At 47.5% G+C, this 20,855-nt stretch overlaps 1 protein-coding gene across 1 annotated transcript in view; it reads right to left on the minus strand.

Annotated features, from left to right (window-relative positions):
- Positions 1-20,514, minus strand: part of LOC146797842 (uncharacterized) — a 115,828-nt gene extending 95,314 nt beyond the window's left edge. Inside the window, exon 1 of the mRNA XM_085625039.1 lies at positions 18,692-20,514. Within this exon, the coding sequence (XP_085481165.1) occupies positions 18,692-20,321 (1,630 nt within the window). The 5' untranslated portion in view covers positions 20,322-20,514. The remainder of the gene's footprint in view (positions 1-18,691) is intronic.
- Between the last annotated feature and the right edge of the window lie 341 nt (positions 20,515-20,855).

The following is a 20,855-nucleotide window of genomic DNA, read 5'->3' on the forward strand; positions in this document are numbered from 1 at the left end:
CCTTTCTCATCCAAACCGCACTTCACAAAAGCAGAAGTCCCTCAAGGCTCTATCACCTCACCCATGCTTTTCAACATCTACATGAAGTCATTACCGCACTGATAAATAAATGTCACCTCACATGCTTCAACTATGCAGATGACACACAAATACTCCTTAAACTGGAAAGCCCCAAGGACATTGGTAACTCACACATTTTCAGTTGCCTCAGAGCCGTTGATGAGTGGATGACATGGAGCCATCTCAAACTGAATGCTTCCAAAACGGAAATACTAATGTGGCTAAAATTATGACCCACTCGCCGCATGGCCTGATGATCTGGGAACAACTCCTAAAGTATCTAACGGAGTAAGAAACCTCAGATTTACCATGGAGGCCAAGCTATCAATGAATGCCCAAGTGGACAAACTAGCGAGATCAAGCTTCATTACTATGGAAACTCTGCAACGCATTTTCCCCCACCTGGCACTTCCACACAAGGTCAAGGCTACTATCTCTTGTTCTGTCTAAACTCAATTACACCAATAGCCTCCACCACGGCTCATCTTTAACTATGAAAATACTACGACTGATTCAGAACTGTGCTGCCAGACTACTCTTGCATATATATTACAAGCCCACATTTCCCCTGCCTTGAAGGCATTGGTTACCAGTTGCCATAAAATCCACATTCAAGCTGCGTTGTATCACCCAGAAAGCGAAAAATGGAACAGGACCGCTCTTCATCAGGAATAAAATCACTAAATACATTCAACAAAGGAATCTCTGCTCTAGATGGGCACCGCGCCTCAAAATCCCTCCATACTAAAAAACAAATACTATAAGTGGCACATCTGTTCAAGCAGCCAAACTATGGAACTCTTGACCCCCAAACACAAGATCCACAAATAACTATATTTTCTTCAGAAGACTACTCAACAGTTGGCTCTTCCCCACATAACCACCATACTCAAACATAAATATACAGCATATCCCTGTGTACATAACCATTTATTTGGACTATATATGTGTACCTAGATAGGGGTTTCCTTTGTATAAACATGTATAATAGTACGAGTTACTTACCTTCGGTAACGATGTGTCTGGTAGAGACATAGTCTAGCCGCAGATTCCTTAACTTAGAATATTCCCAGGCGTCAGACTGGATCCGGAAAACTTTCCGCAGCAGCACCTCTGCGCGCCGGGGGGCTGTGCCACATGGCTCTGCTCTGACGTCGTCCACGGACGTGAGGTCAGCGGAGCCATATATGCCCCTCCCGGCGCGCTGACGTCAGTTTTTGTTTGAGAAACTTTTCCGCGTTAGAACGCCGAGCCATCACCAAAAAACTGTGAGAAAATAGGAACAGTGTGCAAAAATGAAGAAATGGACAGGTGAGACAGAGCAGAGCTCTAAAAAGTCACCCTGCACAAGCAAAGGTACATTCCACGTTAAAGGAAGACAAGGATGTGGAAAACAGCCCGGCAGAGAATAGAAGACCACATCCAGAATGGAAAACATGACAGTGAACAAGTGTGGAACAGAAGAGTAATGAAAGTTCACCATAAAATGTGACCAGAAAGACATCGGAACCCAAATCAAAGATCCATAAATGTACAGAGCCAATAGGTCTGAGGTAAAAGGGTACAGGGGTGGCAAAAACCCCAAGGCAATGGAGAAGGGGAATGGGGGACGGTGGGAAAAACCCGGAAACGGATTCCACACCGTATAATCCAGGCCGATGGCTTGGAAGAACACACAAAGTATTAACACACCGCCCACTCTTGAGAAGGGGTGCAGTCTGTGTTAGAGCAAAGAGAGTATGACACTCTGCAAAAGGGCAATCCACGGTAAGGGAGGCGAGAATAGAAGGCCCCAACCTGAAAAGGTCCTCGCAGAGCGGGGAGGACGGGTAGGCATTAAGGAATCTGTGGCTAGACTAGGTCTCTACCAGATACATCGTTACCGAAGCTAAGTAACTCGTACATCTGATAGAGACGTCTAGCCGCAGATTCCTTAACTAAGAATAGATACCAAAGCCATACCCACAGAGGAGGCAGGTCTACAACGGAATCCTATGAAGTTCTAGAAAGAACTTAGTGGTCCATAAGGTGACTTAACACCATAAGAATGACAGAGCGCAGGTAACCACCAGAGCATGACGCTCTAAAGGGAGCAGAAGCAGTGGGAGGTAAAGGCAATAGAAGCTGTCACAAACCGCAGGAAAGAACCCATTTATGGAAAGTGGGTTGAGAGAAAGAAGCCCAGAGCCAGAATGACCATTGCAAAGGGAAAGTTTGTGACTTGAAAGAGGGCGATGAACCCACCCAGAATGGGTAAGATCTCCAGGATCTGAAGTGGCGACAGAAGCCTAAACAAGTACCGGTCGACCAAGAAAACAGTGTGAAAGAACACTGAGGAACCTGTACCCGCAAAGGCACATGGGACACCAGAGGCAATCGGTTGTCCCTTACCCAGAAAGCGCCAGCATGGAAAAGAAACCATATCCCAGATATGGAGAGATTTGTAGAAGGAAGCGATGGCAGCCAAGTCGTGAGAGACAGCAGCCGGTAGGACAGAGACCTCGCATACTGGCCTAATATGCACAACAGCGAAAAGGAGCTCTGTGGAAACCGGCACCAGTAAGACAGGAGCGACATAAGTGGAAAAATGCCAATTTATGACGCAAGATGCTGGTAGCACAAAGTAGAAGACACGCCAGGACCAGGCGATGGTGCCATAATATGTGAAGGCAGATTACCAGCTGTGGGGTGTTACCAACCAGAGCAAAGATAGGAAGGAACCCAAGCACTTTGTGTGGACCCTGGTGCCACACGAAGGACGCAAGGACTTTGTGTAGGGTAGCAGAGCAGCCCAGAGGCACCCAACTGCAAGAAGGCAGTGGCCCAAAAAGGGCACCAGGCATCCAGACACCTTAAGAACTGGCAGAATAAGTAGACCGAACCGGAACCACGGACACTGCATGTAGGAGAGAGCCTGCCCGAACCAGTCGGTAAGAGCACCGATGGGAGCCAGAGCAGGAGGGAAAACGTTAAAACTATGAAAACGTGACCCAACAAGAGTCCCCCGCAAGACAGAGTGGGAGAAAAACGAGGTACTACCCTGGCAAAAGTGAGGCCAGACGTAAAGGTCCCCGAATGGAAGGAGCGAACATCCAAGGAAAAGACACCCCTCGGAGAGTTCCCAGCATGAACCCAAGCAAAGCTTGGAAATCCCCATACGGAAAAAGTAGGGATTAAGGACACTGCTATAGGATAAGCGGCCACCATGTATGACAGGCAACCTCTGCTAAACCAGTAGCTTGGAGGACCAACCAGAAGGTGCAGATGCACCAATAAGGAACAACAATAAGCAAGACGCAAAGCGCAATACGAAACAGGCCGCAGAGTGGCAAACAGGGTGCCTGCCATGTGCAAAAGAACCGCCACAACCAGGCGGTGCACCAGACGTGAGAGATAGACTCTACACGGCACAGGACCCACGCCAGATTCCGATGCCATATAGAAAGACCAACCCAACTTGCAATAAGGCAAGTTATATGAGGAATTCTGTCGGAAGAGACAAGGGACTTCGAGCAGGACCTCTGCTCAAAGACTCCATAGGAGCATACCAAGACAACTGCAGAACCAAATGCCATCAAATACCCCACATAGGGTAAGGCAAACCCGTATGGGTGTCCTCTAGGGCTAAGCACACAGTCAGAGGACTGAAAAGAAAGGAAGCAGACAACTGGCTGCGCGGAACAAACTGAGAAATGGCTAACCAGCCATGAACAGTAACCAGTCCCGAAACCCAACCTGTGCTTCTGGGCGGGTCCCGGAAAATAACGCAGAGAACATGGCAACAAGAGTTATCGCAGGCCGGAAAAAGACGGGAGACCGCCGAATCTGCATGGCAGTCAAAAAGATCCACTTCATTGAACGAAAGATCTGAGGGCATCCCGAATATGATCAGGGAAGCGACTGTCGCGCAGCCAAGCATGGAGACGTAAAGCCACAGAGCGAGCTAGGACCCGTCCCATAGAGTCAGTTGCATCCAGGGAAGACCATGCATCTTCCATGCAGAAGAATGCAGAGCAATTCCATACGTGACCCTTCTGGAATAGGAGGGAGAAGGTGAGCAACTGAGTCCCAGAGAGCGGCAGATGCTCGTGCAAACACAGGCTGTATTTAAAGCCCGGAGGCCTGCGCTAGCGGAGGCAAAAAGCCTGCAACCACAATCATCCAGCCATCGAGACTCTCTCGTGGGAGGTAACAATGGTAAAGAGGGTGAAGATTGCAAATCAAAAGCTGCCTGAACAACTAGGCCCTGAGCAAGCGGGTGAAGAGACAGACAAAGAGGATCACCTGGTGCCGGGCGGTGCTTACAGGCAATAGCCCGATCAACTGGGTCAGCCGAAGAGGGTCTGGACCAAGTGCCACGCAGGGTGTCAAATAGTCAGTCCCCGAAGGGCAGCAATGGTTCTACTTCAATAGGCTCCAAATGGAGCAGATCCAATAAAGGATCAGAAAGTAGAGGCACCATAGGAAGCTGAAGGCCAAGCACAGCAGCTGCCTCATGAATAGCTTGCGCGAAGGCAGCACTAGACTCAGTTGCCATCCGAGTAGCTGATAACAATTGGTCAATAGGAGACAGTTGTAGGCTAAGTCTACCGCTGGACATGAGGAGTGGCGAAGGCGGAGACTGACCCGAAGGCCAGGCTACACAAGGAACTTGCACCCTGGCCCCTTGATCAGGGTAGTCCACGGAAGGTATATATAAACAAGATTAGGGAGTGAAGAGGTAGTGTCAAAACAGACACTGGGGTGGATACGTCCTCCTCTAGTATACAGTAATTAAATAAAAAAGATCCACCTAAAAAGGGTCTAGCTATGTTTTAGGGAAGTGTGTCGCTCATCCAAATGTGGAAGCACACAGTGCTTGCTTAAATACCCCTTGGTGTCATGCTTCATCATAGGGGTCTTCCCGCCCTGCTGCGGGACGGGGCGTGCTACGACCTACGACTACACGGGAGCACTTTTATGACAATACTATGTGTAGTGAGAGGAGAGGTCGGGAGGGAATATGGGTAAGTGAGTTAAAAAGGACCTGGCCTCGTGGACGTAAACATTTTAATAGGTCATTGAGGCTGGACCTGTTAAAAAAAGTGATGCGGAGATATCCTGCCTATAATGTGCGGATACTCCTATGTAGTCAACATGTTTCGAAGCAAAGGCTTCTTCATCAGGACTAGAAAGATCCTCTCAGTACTCACTAAATTAGTTTTCCCAATGGATGTGCTATATACAAATAGTGAAAAATTAAAATATGCATTAATGTTATGCACTTGATCCGATACCTAATAGTACCGACTATGTGTTGATCTGAAAGAGAAAGTACAATTACTAGCGCTTTCCCATGCGCAAACACTTGCAATCTGTAAAGGAAATGGATAAAAAGTGAAACAACCACATGGTGACTGTAGCGTGATCTTAGTGCTATCATTACCGTGGTCTATCAGTGTGAAGACCTGTGGAAGAAAAAGGACATACGAGACACACATACCTGAAACAGGAAGCGCACACTCTACTTTTGTGACTAGAGTGATAATTGTACAAATTATAAATATACAGTGGCATCGATCATTGGATAATACATACTATGTAGTGTAAGAGGTAATACTCCATGAGCCTACTGTAATGGGTGGGGAGGGGATCGCCAAGCTTAACTCGGTTAGACAAGGTAGAAGGGGAGTTGGTATTATGTCTCAACATACCTCGCATACTCTCTAAAGCAGTGTGTCCCAAACTGTGGTCTGCGGACCCCCAGGGGTCCGTGACACATTCCCAGGGGGTCCGCAGGCAGCAGTTTTACAAGCACTGCAAAGTTCCTTGTATTGTTAGCAGTTTGAGCAACAATAAAAGTGTTAAGATAACACCAGTGATTAATGTACCTGCTGGAGAGAGATTAGATTTGTCCAGTGGCAGCGTTGACATATCTAATGTAGCACCGAGAGTTAATATGCCTACGGCACAGAACGTGTACCATGCATTTTAAAAAACAGTATTTTATGTGCATAGGTCAGTGGGTTACTGCTTTTGTCAGAGATTTTTTTGTTACTGTGCAGTTCTTAAGTGACTAGTGTAATCTAGCACAGTGACCTATAAACTTTCATCAAAGAGCTGCTTGCAAACTGCATGGTACAAGTTAGTAACTTATGTTTTTTTCTCCAGTCTTTCATTATCCTGATGCTGCTAAAAAGGTTAATATGGGTGGAAATGCACTTTTATTGTTTAAGTCAATGCTAACCACTATGTTATGTTCTGAATCCTGAGTTTGTGCTTCTCCGGACCAAGCACTCTTTAAAAATGCCTACCAGTATGAATGACGTGAATCCTACACCTTGTAGTCCCCTTTGCCTTATGTAATATTTTCTATACACTGATGTACACGTTTTGATTCATTGTCTCTATATGTGAGTGATGTAAAGTGCTCTGACATCCTACAATGGTATGAGAGATGCTATAAAACAAATGAAATACTACATGTAAGAGAGGGCCTATGAAGAGATGAGAGGCACTGTTGGAGGGTGATAAGGGAATCATTGAAGAATCCCAACAAAGCTCGTCGTATCCTGGTACATAGTAAGGTCTTCATTTACTATTCTTTAAAAGCTAATACAATTCAATTATAATGATAAATGTGTTGTAGACTGCACCATTGTTTCCTAAATATTTTGGGGGTAGAGCCTCCAAGGCCCTTTTGTAGTGGTCAGGCTCACTCACTGCACGTAGTGTGCACTGTATGGGGACTGGTCTGAAAACATTTGCCTGGGCTGCTTTTGTTTCCAGTCTGGCACTGGCAGGAGCAGGAGCCTCGTAGTGTGAAATAAAACCAACCATTTAAAAGTTAGTCACCTTGATACAGCACCAACCTTCCCATTAAAATCTTTCGCTTTTTGCAAATTTTCAATATAAAATACTAAGGGGGGTATTTACAACAGAAGTGGTGAAGAGTGTCATTAGCCTCCTTGACTTAACACACTCCGCCAATTCAGACTCGCAGGGCTGCACCATATTTACAAGAATATGGTGCAGCCCTACGCGTCCTCCTGCGCTGGCACTACACTTAGCAGTATAGCACCAACGCTGTGTCTGCCTGCAGGGGAAGATGGTTTATGTGCAGGAAGGGAAACCTTCCTGTAAATAAACAATCTTGAAATGCCGTTTTGTCACTTCTATGTGTGCTGCTTAATGCAGCACACATGGAAGTAACAAAATGTCATTTAAAAAAAAAAGATTTTATGTGCACGAAGGGTTGCCTTGCTGAACATAAACAATCCAAGGTATTTTGTTTTTTCCATGTGTGCTACACAAGGCAGCACACATGGAAAAAGTAAAAATAAGGAGAAATAAAGCATTTCTCCTTGTTTCACCAAGATAAGACCAGGTTTTCCCTGATCTTAATTTTGGTGCTGCCTCCTATTTATGCTGCCCTTGTAAATAGGGGGCAGCGTCAAAATCAATGGGTGTTGCGGTGGAACACACATTGCAACACCCACCACCCACCCCTTTCACGCTAAGCGTTGCGCGAAAGGGGGCCTTATTTACAAGGCAGCACTAAGCCACGTTAAATGGCTTAACGCTGCCTTGTAAATACGGCAATGCCCCTATCGCCACAGGAATGTCGCAAAAAGGGACGTTCCCATGGTGATAAGGGCTTGTAAATATGCCCCTACAATCTTCAGTAATTCGAGTATTTGCTTTGTGCGCACACGTGTGTTTATAGTTTTCGAATTTCTGTCTTAATGTTTGAAATTTAAATCATAAAAATTGCTTGGGGGTCCCCGGCTTCCAGTAGTGACTCAATGGGGGTCCTCAGGAGTCAAAAGTTTGGAACCGCCGGGAGGGTCTATTTAGGTTGCCAGTAAAGGCTTAATTGTCTACATCTGCGTCCACAGAACGCCCTAGCGCCACCGGAAATTGATGTTGCAGCAATATCCGTCATGAGGCAGGGTTGTCATGGAGACGCGTGCGTGTTTAGGCGGAAGTGAGGATACGTTCACGCATGAACTAGAATGCGGAGTGAACCGATTCCGATCGTAGGTTGTGAACACGTTTTGACGTTCATGGAAAAACTGAGCTAGAAAATTATCTAAGCGCCGTTAAGTATAGTGCCGAACATCTCTTAATTCATAGAGAGAAAAGGGTGTGAGAGGTATTAACCCATACATACCCCATCCAAATGAACAACCACTACTGGGATAGACGCTAGTCTATCTAAATGCCGGGGGGAGGAAAACCTTTTGGACATAATTTAAACGTACTAATGTTTTCTACCCAGAAAGTCTAGGTGTGGTCTTTAAAAATCTCCCGTAGAGAGAAGGGTAGAGTACGGTCTCAGCGTGCTGTATGAAGGTGTACACTGATGGTGACATGATGTACATAAATCCGAACAGGATCATAAGGATCCAGTAGGAGGAACACAGTCAGTGGTTTTTTGGGGTGTACCATTATAATTGGGCCCATGGTATATCGTCATTAAGGCTAGTGCGATTAGTCCCCAGACGGAACACCCACCTCTGTTCTTTTTCTAGTAAGTCTCTTTCGTTCTGGATTGGCTCTATAATGGTCCATTTCCGGTCATCCACAGTGTGGGTCATGGTTAGATAGCGGTTTGCCATCTTTGTCGTGCTTTTCTTGCAGCATACATTACTCTTATGCTCACCTATTCTGATCTTCACTGGTCTCGATGTCATGCCGACATATTCCAGTCTGCATGGGCAAGTAATGATGTATATTACATTTTTACTGTTGCAGTTTGTAAATTTCCTCTGTTCCCAGACCTCTCCATTGGTGAACGTGACATTTCTGCTTTTCTTGGCAAGATAGCATGTGCTGCAATTACTGCAGGGATGATGTCCTTGTACGGGGTGATGCTGAGAGACTGTGTGTCCCTCTCCCTTGTTGGTCGCGGTCTTGTATGGACCAGTATGTCCTTTATGTTCCTACCTCTTTTGTGAGAGAACATTGGTTTTGGAAAATGGAGTTTGCCACAATTCAGTACTCTCCAGTATTTGTTTATTATCTTAGATATTTGATTTGAGTGGCTGTTCAAGGTGGTTACACAAATATGTCTGGTCTCTTGTTCCCTTTGGGGATTGTTCTCCAGGAGGGCATCTCTGTTGTTATTCCTTGCTCGCTTGAGCCCTTGCTTCACGATGCGTATAGGGTAGTTACGTTTCAATAATTTGTGTTGCAGATCAGATGCCTGTACCTTGAAGTCAGTAATTTCTGAACAGTTCCGTCGTAGATGAAGAAATTGTCCATACGGGAAGTTAACCCGTAGGCGTCTTGGGTGGAAGCTACTATATAATAGCAGACAATTCTTCGCTGTGGGCTTAAAATGCGTTGTTGTCTTTAGACCACCACTTTCAGGGTAGATGTGAAGGTCGAGAAACACTAGGTTGCTGCTGGAGGTAGTGTGGGTAAATTTCAGAAATGGATGTTGCTGGTTTAGCCATGTCATGAAGGCCTGCACAGAATCAATGTTGCCTTTCCAAATCACTAGGACATCGTCGATGTACCGTTTCCAAACGAGCATGATGCAGTATTCTGGTTGTCTCGAAATGATGAACGTACAGCCCGGCCAGACTTGGGGCGAAGGTGCTGCCCATGCTGGTCCCATGCTTCTGTAGGTAGTGCACCCCTTCATATAGGGAAAAATTATTTGTAAGTGCTAGTGAGATGCACTCCATCACCACGCTGCGCGGAGTCAGATAATCCCATGTAGTGTTGTACAGTACTTTCTCTATGATTTCTAGAGTTTCACCGTGTGGTAGGCTAGTGTAGAGGCTCTCGGCGTCGAGCCCGAGAAGATGATGTTGGTCCAGGTCGAAGTCAAGATTCTTTAGAAGTTATAGTACCGCCTTAGTGTCCTTCAGGTAGGTGGCTGTTTTTTGGACTAAGGGTCAGAGGAAGGAGTCTGCAAATTTTGAGAGGGGCTCGAGTACGGAGCCAATCCCCGACACTATAGGGCGTCCCGGTGGGTATTCCAAATTCTTATGGATCTTCGGGATGGTGTAAAAGTATGGTGTCTTTGGTGATTTTTGTACTAGGAAATCAGCTTCCTTTCTGGATATCCAGTCGTGTGCTGTTGCCTCTTCGATCATTCCTGCAATCTGTGTCCGTATCCCCTCAGTTGGATCATCAGGGATGATTTCATAGTTCCTTGGGTCATCTAGCAGTTTCTTGCATTCGATGTCATAGTTGTGGGCTGTCTGAATTACGATTGCAACCCCTTTGTCGGCAGGCTTGATTACGAGGTCTGTGTTATTAGCTAGTTCTAGTAGAGCTTGTTTCAACACATAGTCGGTACTATTAGGTATGCATAACATTAATGCATATTTTCCTTTTTCACTATTTGTATATAGCACATCCATTGGAAAAACGAATTAAGTGAGTACTGAGAGGATCTTTCTAGTCCTGCTGAAGAAGCCTTTGCTTCGAAACATGTTGACTACATAGCAGTATCCGCACATTATAAGCAGGACATCTCCGCATCACTTTAACAGGTCCAGCCTCAATGAACGATTACATTTTTTACGTCCACGAGGCCAGGTAATTTTTAACTCACTTACCCATATTCACTCCCGACCTCTCCTCTCACTACCCTATCACTACACATAGTATTGCCATAAAAGTGCTCCCACGTAGTCGTAGGTCGTAGCACGCCCCGTCCCACAGCGGGCGGGAAGACCCCTACGATGAAGCATGACACCAAGGGCCCTTTTGGTGTGTGAGGGGTATTTAAGCAAACACTGTGTGCTTCCTCATTTGGATGAGCGACACACTTCCCTAAAACATAGCTAGACCCTTTTTAGGTGGATCTTTTTGATTGAGACCAGGGAAGCTCCAGGACCCACAGGAGAGACCTACAGCCGCCCGAGGAGTCGGGGGATGATCAACCACCAAGGTAAGCCGGCTCGACGCCGGAACAGACGTCGATCGGCGCCGTAGTGGAGTCGCCGGGACGCCGATAACCTCCCTGGAGAGAGCAGAAGGCGCCGGCGCAGAGCCTGTGGGAGTACCCAGTGCCGAGGTCGGCGTCACAAGCACCGAGGCCCATGCCGCCGGCACCGAGGAAGGCGTCGAGGCCGGGAGTCCTACAGTGCCATGCGCTGAACGACGTTGAGGGCCGTGCTTTGGGCCCTAGCTTGTCAGCGTTGCGTCCGGAATCAGAGTCGACGCACACAGCCGCTGCCGGGGAAACGTCCGCAGATGACCCAGCAACAGTGCCTGCTACCTCTGTGGGGCCCGAAGACGCACCAGGGAGAGGGGGCGACTGAAAACAAGCCTGGAGTGGCTTAGAATAGGCCTTCATTTGGGCACGTGTTGTGCCCCAACACCCGGAAAGGGTGGATATGGAGGATGCTGTTCACCTTTACCCGGCTCATTGCGAGAGGAATGGGCGGCAGCGGCACGGGCAGTGGAAGAAGATCTCCTTAAGCGACGCCTGTGCTTACGCTTACCTGTTGTCACACAGCAGTCGCGGGAACGAGCCCGATCCAGAGAAGAAGAGCGGCGACGGGAGGGAGCTGGACCGGACATCCGTGCAGCCAGCAATTTCATGCGTCACTCCCTTAAGGACTTCGGCTTCATCCGTTGACATGAGTCACAGTCTTTGGAGTCGTGGTGCACGTCGAGGCACCACATACATATGAGGTGCAAGTCAGTACCAGACATCTGACACGAACAGGAGTCACAAGCCTTAAAGCCGGAAGGCATTTGTACACCGTCTCCCCCCCACCCCCCCCCCCCCCCCCCGGACACCCACGGTGTCGAGACGGCCCAAAAAACAGGCCAAGGAAATGATGGTTTGCCAGGATCCGCATTCGAATGTGGAAAAGAATAAAACTGACGTCAGCGCGCTGGGAGGGGCATATATGGCTCCGCTGACGTCAAGTCCGTGGACGACGTTAGGGCGGAGCAATGCGGCACCGCCCCCGGCATGCAGAGGTGCTGCTGCGGAAAGTTTTCCCGATCCAGTCTGATGCCTGGGAATATTGTAAGTTAAGGAATCTGCGGCTAGACGTCTCTATCAGATATTATGTTTATAAATATATATATATTTGTTAATTCTGCTTAAAATATCTACATATTACTTATGGTTATATTATTCTATGTTTAACATGTACATAGGTCACTGTATAAATAAGTACATTTATCATAACTATTTATGTACAATTGCTTCACTATTGAATTACAAAAACAAATACATTCGCTCAAAGTTCAGCAACACCTGAAAGTCTGAGTTTATTAAATACAACTTAAATCTACATATATTCCCTTCCTTATACATATATATCTTCCATGTACTTATGTATCTTTAGATTTATTACTTTACTTCTAATTCAGCATCTCAAATGCACTACCCTACATCTCTCGCAATATATCCTCTACTTCCACGCGGAGTCATCCCAAACCCCATTCTACTGCTATGATCCCCAAATTAACCCTTTCTAGACTCTTCTCTCCTCTCCCCCTGTTCATCATCTCAAACCTCTTTTACTATTCAGATCTCTCAAACCAGCCTTTCTAAATCCTTACCCCTGACCCTTCGCCCTACACCTCCCCTTTCGTCATACCAGACCTCCTGGTAGTGCTATGATCTCCAAAAAACACTTTCTACACCCTTCCATCTATCCCTCCACCATGCTTTTCAATCCAACTAATGGGCTCACATGTCCACCACTAAAATGAATTTAGTATTTCCCTACACTAATTCCCCACCAATCCTGTTTGGGTTCTGGAGTAGCGTACTACTTCCTGAAAAGCGCTTCAACACCTCATTAGGGGGAGCAAGAGCTATATAAACGCAAACCCTTCCCTCTTCCATCCCTCCACTATCCCTTTTCAATCTAAATAAACTCACATGTCCACCGCTCACATTAATTTAATAGCTCCCTATACTAATTCAGCTCTAATCCTTTTTGGGTTCCAGAGTAGCGTGCTACTCGCCGAAAAGCGCTTTGACGCCTCGTCAGGGGTATTAAGCTCTATATAAATACAATTACTAATACTCCTGCCTTACTCATTCATGTTTAGTAACATGTGAGAAGTTGGCCTGGTATATGCTGTCCACTAGTTATAGTGGGCACCTTGTACCAGTCCAAACAACCCTTATTGATGAATAGGTTTAAGACAACCTTTATTGAAAGCTACCCTAGTGATAGCTATGGAGAGCAGCCTTCAGGCTAAGTCTTGAAGGAGTGTAAAGCAGCTTGGTTTACCAGATTATAACCTCTTGAATAACTAAATGAAAGGAGAACCACACAAGGTATATATATATAAAATATATGTTTTTATTTCTAAACACTCTCTACTAACCTCTTTATGAAGTTAGAGAGCAAGGCACACAATAATACAGTTATTAAACGACAGTAAATAGCACAATATACAAAGGGCCCCAGGGGGAGACCAAACCATATATTAAGAAAGTGGTATAAGAACCACGACTTGTCTAGACACAGTGCCTAGAGCACGTAGAATCACTGGGACCCCAAGGAACCACCCAACGTAGTGACACAGGAGACCCTCGGGGGATGTGTGCAGTGGGTGAACACAGCCGCGAGCCCCGTACAATTAAATAGGAAAGTCGCGGTTGTAATTTTAAAGAATAAGGACACTTAGGAGAGGACTTTGAGCAAACCCCTTTAGACTTAGAGGGTTCAAGGGCCAGCAACCACGGGAGCACCGGAGTACTCGTGTTACCACACCCAGGGAAGCCAGGTGCATAGGTGTCAAATGGTGTCGGGAATCGTCATTGATTTCAATGGTGATGTGCTGCAAAGTGCTGCTGCTGTGGAAAGGAGAAGTGTCCGGTCTGATCCAAGCCTGGATCGAAGATGTGAAGAACCTGAAGGCATAGGGGACAGATTCTGGGTCACTTGCCAGTGACCAGTGGCACGATAGACGAATGCCCACCGATGTCAGGTGTTTCAGGTGCGAAGAGGTGACGCTTGACTCCACTGCCACTGGGACCAGGAGGCATCGACGACTACCACAGTCCGCAGGCGTGCTGTCCCACTAAGGGTGTTGAGTGCTGGGGGAGCAGGGGGGTGTCAGTTTCTGGATTGGAGACCAACAAGCCTTGGCAACAGCAACCCACGCAGTGGAAGAAAAATGGCTTTGATGTGGACCAGCAAGGTCCTGTGGACTCCCCAAGCGATGGAGAGTCAGGGCACGTCTGGAGCAACCAGGTAAGCCCGTTAAAAGTCATAGTACCCTTTTCAGGGAACCACAAGTCGACGGGCAAGGGATTGCGCAGGGACCTCAAGAGGAATCACTAGATACCAGCCCACGGGTCACTCGAGGAGTGTAGGCCAGCAATCTTCGGTGGAATCACCGCTCGGGGTCTGGACTATAAGTAGCCCAAAGCACAGCTTCAGGGATCGCCAAAAAGCATATGGTGTTGCAAATGGTCGCGGTGTCCAGGGGTTCGGGTTGCACGGTCCCCACGAGGGCTTTGGATCTCAGGATTGCTGAGAGCATGGATCGGCCTCGGGGAGGCTTGGAAACCCACCTCCTGTGTTGCAAATTCGTTGGTGTCCTTCGGGAGCAGCGTCGATGCAAACCGGACAGATGTGTCTTTGGTGCCTTTCTTGCAGGGGAATAACTCCTTTACTCCAAGGGAGATTCTTCGGTCATCCAACGTCATGTAGATAGTAGAAGTTCTGGGATTCTGTAGCAGAGTTGCGTCCAGGTAAATCTAAAGTCCTGTAGTCAGGGGTTCCTACCTTATACCCAAGGAAGGAGTGGGGAACTACGGGGACCCACCTATGGGAGGGTCAGGACAGAGGGTTTGTCCAGTTTTGCGCCAGAGCAGGGGCTGAGTGCCCCTGCAACCGGTTTGAGCTGGACTATGCACAAGGACACCAAATGTGCCTCCAGTGCAGACATCAAAGTACTCTTGCAGTGCACCCACCCAGCCCCAATACACTAAAGCCTGTCTGGGAGGTGGTCAAGCCTCCCTGTGACAAGAAACCTATTGTCCAGGCCCCCCCTGCCGGAGTTTCATCCAGCAGCAGGAGGGCAGACTCGTGTCTGTGGCTGGCAGCATCTATTTTGTGATTCCAGGGTCTGTGAATCTGGTACCGGGTGTACCGGTGCTGTCATGCTTCTCCCTCTAGTAGGGGGGAATCATACCTCCCACACCAGTTACTGGTGTGGAGGTATGATTCCAAGGTGTTTGACACCAAACACAACATGTTTCCATGCAGCCATTCCAAAGTTAGCATTTACCGCAAGGTTATAATGCACTTAAGAGTATATGGTCTGGCTGCATCACAAACAACCCCGGAATAAAGGTTCCAAAGGCTGCAGAGGGGCACTGCTCATGCATGGGCGCCCTCTCACATAAAAGCCAGCACCCTGCCTTCAGGATTGATAAGGCCTATGGGAGACTGATAGGTTTATATGTGCAGTGATATGGAGAGATATAGGGAACCTATATCTCAGTAAGGAGTGCATACACCACCTCACACAGGCTGCTGTAGCAGACCTGTTGTGTCATTTTAAATGGCTTGCCAGGGACGTCACAATACATGCTGCAGCCACTGGTAGGCCTCTGGGGTACCTATGCCCTGGGTACATAGTATACCATATACTAGGGACATAAGGGTACCCCAAAATCCAATCTGGAGTGTACCTTGAACAGTGAAACATCAGCTAAAAGTGGGGGTAACCATAAGAAGCAGATCCTACTCTCCTACAACACATAACAAGTAACAATTCCCCTGAATTCTGGATAGAAAGAGACGTGTGAGCTTCCAAGATTACAGACCGTATGTCATCATGAGCAAACAACGAGCAATTCAAATATTGGAAAAATTGAGACATCCAATCGGAGCCAAACACGCAGCGGTGTAGCTAGTCGTTGTGCCGCCCGTGGTGGTCCCTACATTTTCTGCTTGGCGGCCAAAGGTGAGGGTGTTGGCGATTACCACGACAGCTGCGGGTGGGGGGGGGGGGGGCAAAACCTACGCCACTGCCACCACGAAGAACGACTCCAGAAGGCCAGGTAAACAGTAGTTGCAGAATGAAAGATGAGCACATCCCATTACAAAACCTCTACACACAACAGGGAGAAGGATGCAATCAATCCATCAAAAGACAACTTGTGTAACAAACTAATCCAAACAAAACTGGAAAGAGTTGAAATCTGGAAACCAGACAGATCTGTTGGAAAGATTAAAAGCCTCGAAATAAAAAGGCTTGAGCAGTAGACCAAATGCAAAACATCAGGAATTACTAAAGGAAAATTGGTGAAATCCCCCTTTTTATGATTCGCCTGCTAAGACAAAAACTTAGAAACACAGCTCTAATCATCTGCATCCATGTTAATATACTCTTTTGCAAAAAGATTCAAATTCCTTCTTGGATTATACTCATGCTGTATACAAATCTAAAACTTAAATTAAATAAACTGCCTGAATGAAAAATTCAACAGAACCTGTTTTGCTGTGGAATTTTACTACATACAGTTCACTTTTTTGCCTGTTGTAAAAGATGGAAATTGGGCAAAATTCAGGAATTTAGGCAGTAAGTTGCATCCAATTACCCCCCAAAAAAAGTATTGGCATAGCCAATAGGTCTTGCTTTTGGGACCTTATAAGTATTTAGTTATGCAGCACAATATCCTCTGTGCAACAACAGCAACTGTTGCATGGCTAAGCACTTATAAGGTCCCAAAGGCGAGACCTATTGGCTATGCCAATGCTTGTTAAATATTGGTACAATTTCTGCACCCAACCAAGTTTGCGATAGCTCCATGCCCTGTAAAAGAGCATTAAAGAGCACCCATAAGTAGGGGGCCCAAACCTTTAGTTCACTGCGGTGCAGGTCTCCAGGGATTCTGTCCAAAACCGGGGCTTTTGCAGGTATCAAAGCATCCAACCGTAGAACGCTATTTCTCAGACAATTCGGGGACGGCGACGAATAGAGCTCAAGAGTGGGACGCGCTTAAGGCGGTGGTGAGAGGGATCTGCATCACGCCTGTAGTCGGGACGTGCAAGGTGCTGCTGCAAGTTGGGGGAAATGTGTTCCAAGGGATATTCAAGACGTTTTTATCCAGTGTGGCCCGGTTACGGCTCCAGTCATTGTGCTTTTTTTTTTCTTCTTTTTAACAAGACCTTCAGATGGGCCCCCCCCCCCTCCCCCACCCCCCCCCCCTCCCCCACCCCCCTCCCCCACCCCCCCCCCCACCCCACCCCCCCCCCAATCCAGGAAAACTGTCACCCATGCTTTCATCACCAGCAGGCGGGATTACGGACACGCTCTCTATGCCGGAATCAACAAAGCTCTCCTCCACAAACTCCAGACTGTCCAGAACGCCGCAGCCAGACTCGTCCTCAGCATCTCACGACATGACCACATCACCCAGCCCCTCCGAGACCTCCACTGGCTCTCCGTCGAAAGGAGAGGGACCTTCAAGCTGCTCACACACGCCTACAAAGCCCGCCACAACACCTGACCCCAATACCTCAACGAAAGAATCTCCTTCCCCGGCCCCAAGAGAAACCTCTGACGCCCTAGCCCTGACCAGAATCCCCTGCATCCAGAGCCAGAACGGGAGGTAGATCCTTTTCCTACATCACCACCAAGACCTGGAACAAACTCCCCCTTCAACATCAGACGAAGCCCTACAATGCAAGCTTTCAGAAAAGACCTCAAGACCTGGCTTTTCAGGATGACCTTGGAGCTGCCCAAACCCCCAGCACCGTGAGACCCTTACAGGTGAGTAGTGCGCTTTAAAAATTCCCTGATTGACTGAACATGTCCCATTTTAACAGCACTTCATAGCAAAACCCAAATTCTATGACTTATGAGGAGCTTTCACATGGGAACTTTTAGTACTGTTTACTATATTTTCTTTGTGTAGGATTTCATTAAGATACATTGTGTAGTTTTTTCCTGCATTTTTATGTAGGTTTGAATCAATAAGTTTTTATGTAGTGTCACAGTGTAGGTATCACTTCCTAGACTCTGCTCTTAAGATGGGATCTCAAGTCCAGGATCCTGTGTTACTATCTCCTGCATGCTATTCTTTTACATGGGGTATCAGCAAGAGAAAGCTTGGTGACATTCCCTACATGCTGCTCTTTATGTGGGGTCTCAACATCTGGTGGCTTGGTACTGTTGCCAATATTCTGTTCCCTACAGGGCTCATTCTGAGATGGCTAGTACCTCTTGCTTGCATAACTGCCTATATCATGGCTCTCAGCCTGGAAGCTCCTATTACTGTTACCTCCATTTAAGTCTTGCATCTTCCTTACGGGGGCATGCCCCGACATGCTTTGAAGTTGTTTGGGTCTATACACGACGTCTCATCCAAAGGCAGCCTAACACCCTATCTACATTTTATACTGAGTTTCATGCAGATACATTGTGATACTATTTGCATGCCAAAACTAGAAGCCAGGAGCTCACCCCCAGGCAGCTTGTGATGGCTCTCCATTACTTTGCGAATGTTCACATTCAGAAACTCTGGCATGGCTCTCTCCATCTGTTTCTGTCGGTGGATACTCAATTTAGGAAAACTTACCAATGCCCCTTGAATTATGCTACTGTTTGTACAGTCTCAATCCAGGGACGATTGGTACAGTTTCCCGAATTCTGTACCTTAGATGGGTTTCTCTCCCAATGAGAATCTTACCTGCATCCTGATCTTTATGCGTAGCCTCATCTCGAGATCGCTTGATACCATTCCCTGGATTTTGGTCTCTTTGATCCACCTTGTGCTGTGGCGGCTTGTCACTACTCTCCGCTTCTAGCTCTTCATATGGGGTCTCATCCAGTGGAGGCTTGGTAATCCGTGCATGGTGCTCTTCTAGCAGACGTCCTTTTAGGGGGAACTTGGCCCTAATCGCCCCACTCTGCTCTTTGCAAGGAGTATTGAGACGTTGAACACTGTTCTTTCCCCCTGAACCCTGCTCTTTCTGAGGCTTCTTTCCAGATGACCCTTTGATACACATCACCACATCCTTCTTGTGAGGACTACTAGTGGCTACTGCAGCAGATACCTTGTTACATTTCTCATGTAGGTCAATACTTCTGCGGCCATCTTCGGCTTCAGCTGACAAGTCAATCTCGTAACCTGCTGACTGGGTTATTAGACTGTGCGATTCAAGGTTGCACTGAGCAGCTTTTAAATGTCCCAAGTTATCGAGCTTTCTGACACTTGGAGGGTTGGGTTCAGGGAAGTCAAGAGATGTCGAATCAATGCCTTTAGCCACGTCAGGCTCTGGCGAGTTTCTGGCATTATCACTAGACGGATTCACCCAATGCTCCTTTTTGCGATCCTCCAGAGAACCTTCATTATGGATGCTTATGGAAGCTGGGGCGGTATCTCGGTCGGCGTTCTCTGCAACTTCGCTAATCTCCAATCCGGCAGGTTGGTTACTTGCATCAAGAACTAGGTCACCCTCAGTAGATGAAACCTTTGTACTGCTCAAAGGAGGAGCAAAACCACCCTGAATGGTCCCTGTGCTGTCGCCCTGCGTAGCAAGTCCATCTTGTTCCAATGGCCCGTCTGAGGTGTTCTCTGCAAGTGTGCTGTCCTCTTGAATGTCTCTTTCCCCGCCTGCCTCCCCTTCCACGTTGTCCTCTTCTTCGTGGTCTCCGGCGGTAGTGTTAAGTCCTCGGGTGTCACGGCATAGGCTACAGTGCGGGTACACCAGGGTGGGAATGACAGTGCGGGCCCGGAGTTGGTATTCGCTCTCGCGGCCTCTAAGTCTCTTGAGATAGCGGCTCTTCATGGCCTGCCAGGGGTGTCTGGTGAGCTGCACACGGCTCATCTCCTTCCAGACCGCTGTACCCGTGACAGCGGCACCGACAGGGGCATGGTCACGAAGGTACATGAGGATGGCCAAGTCCTCGGCGCGGGTAAAGGAGCTGCGACCGTTGGAGCGGCCCGGGACTAGCTCGTGAGAGCAGCATGGTTGTGTGGGGAGCACATCGGGGACCATGAGATAGGCGTCAGGGTCTAAAAGTTCTCCGGCCCGCACGCACTCCGCCACGAACCGAACGGAGATGTAGACGTCAGGCCCGGCCTTGAAGCCTTCCCCGGGCGGTGCCAGGAGCAGTGCCCTCGGCTGCCGTAGCCGGCACAACAACCCTCCCCCGTGTTCGATGAGTGGGGACAGCAGCCGCTTCCAGGGCCCCGGTGGCACGTAAAAATGCATAGGGCTACCATCCTCCTGAAGAAATAGGGTGCTGGAATGAGTGAGAGGTGCAGCGACTAACTCTTCGAACTCTTTCAACGCCTCCGATGAGGGAGACTGCATAGTAACTGGCCAGCCAGGCGGGCGCGCGCTACCTGTCCCCGATTCAAACACAACCGTTAACGCTTGCGCTATGACTGAGTCACTACTCCAACTACTGCATGAGTTAATTGGAGATCAACAGAGTGCTATCTGAAGAACAGAAGTGTTCCATCTTAGAATAAAACTCAATTCCCTTAAAAAAATTTTTTTAAAAGGACAGTCACTACTCTAACTACTACAGGAGATGTTTGGAGAGCTACAAAGTACTACTACCTGTAGAATAGAAGTGTCCCATCCCAGGAATAAAAACATCCTCAATGTCCTTAAAAAAGAAAAATCTCAAGCTAAGTGGCAATTGAATCAAAAACAAACCGAAAACAAGCCGAACCCCTAAACGATGACAACCAGTCTAAAAAGGAATGTTTAAAGGACTTCAACGTGACGCGACGCGTACACACTGGAAGATCAAATAGTAAAACGTAATAACTTTTACAAATAAAACAATTACAACCAAATATTTGCTCTAAGCCCTTATAATAGCAAGATGTGGCGATT

Source organism: Triturus cristatus, chromosome 9 (genome assembly GCF_964204655.1).
Source record: "Triturus cristatus chromosome 9, aTriCri1.1, whole genome shotgun sequence".
NCBI lineage: Eukaryota > Metazoa > Chordata > Amphibia > Caudata > Salamandridae > Triturus > Triturus cristatus.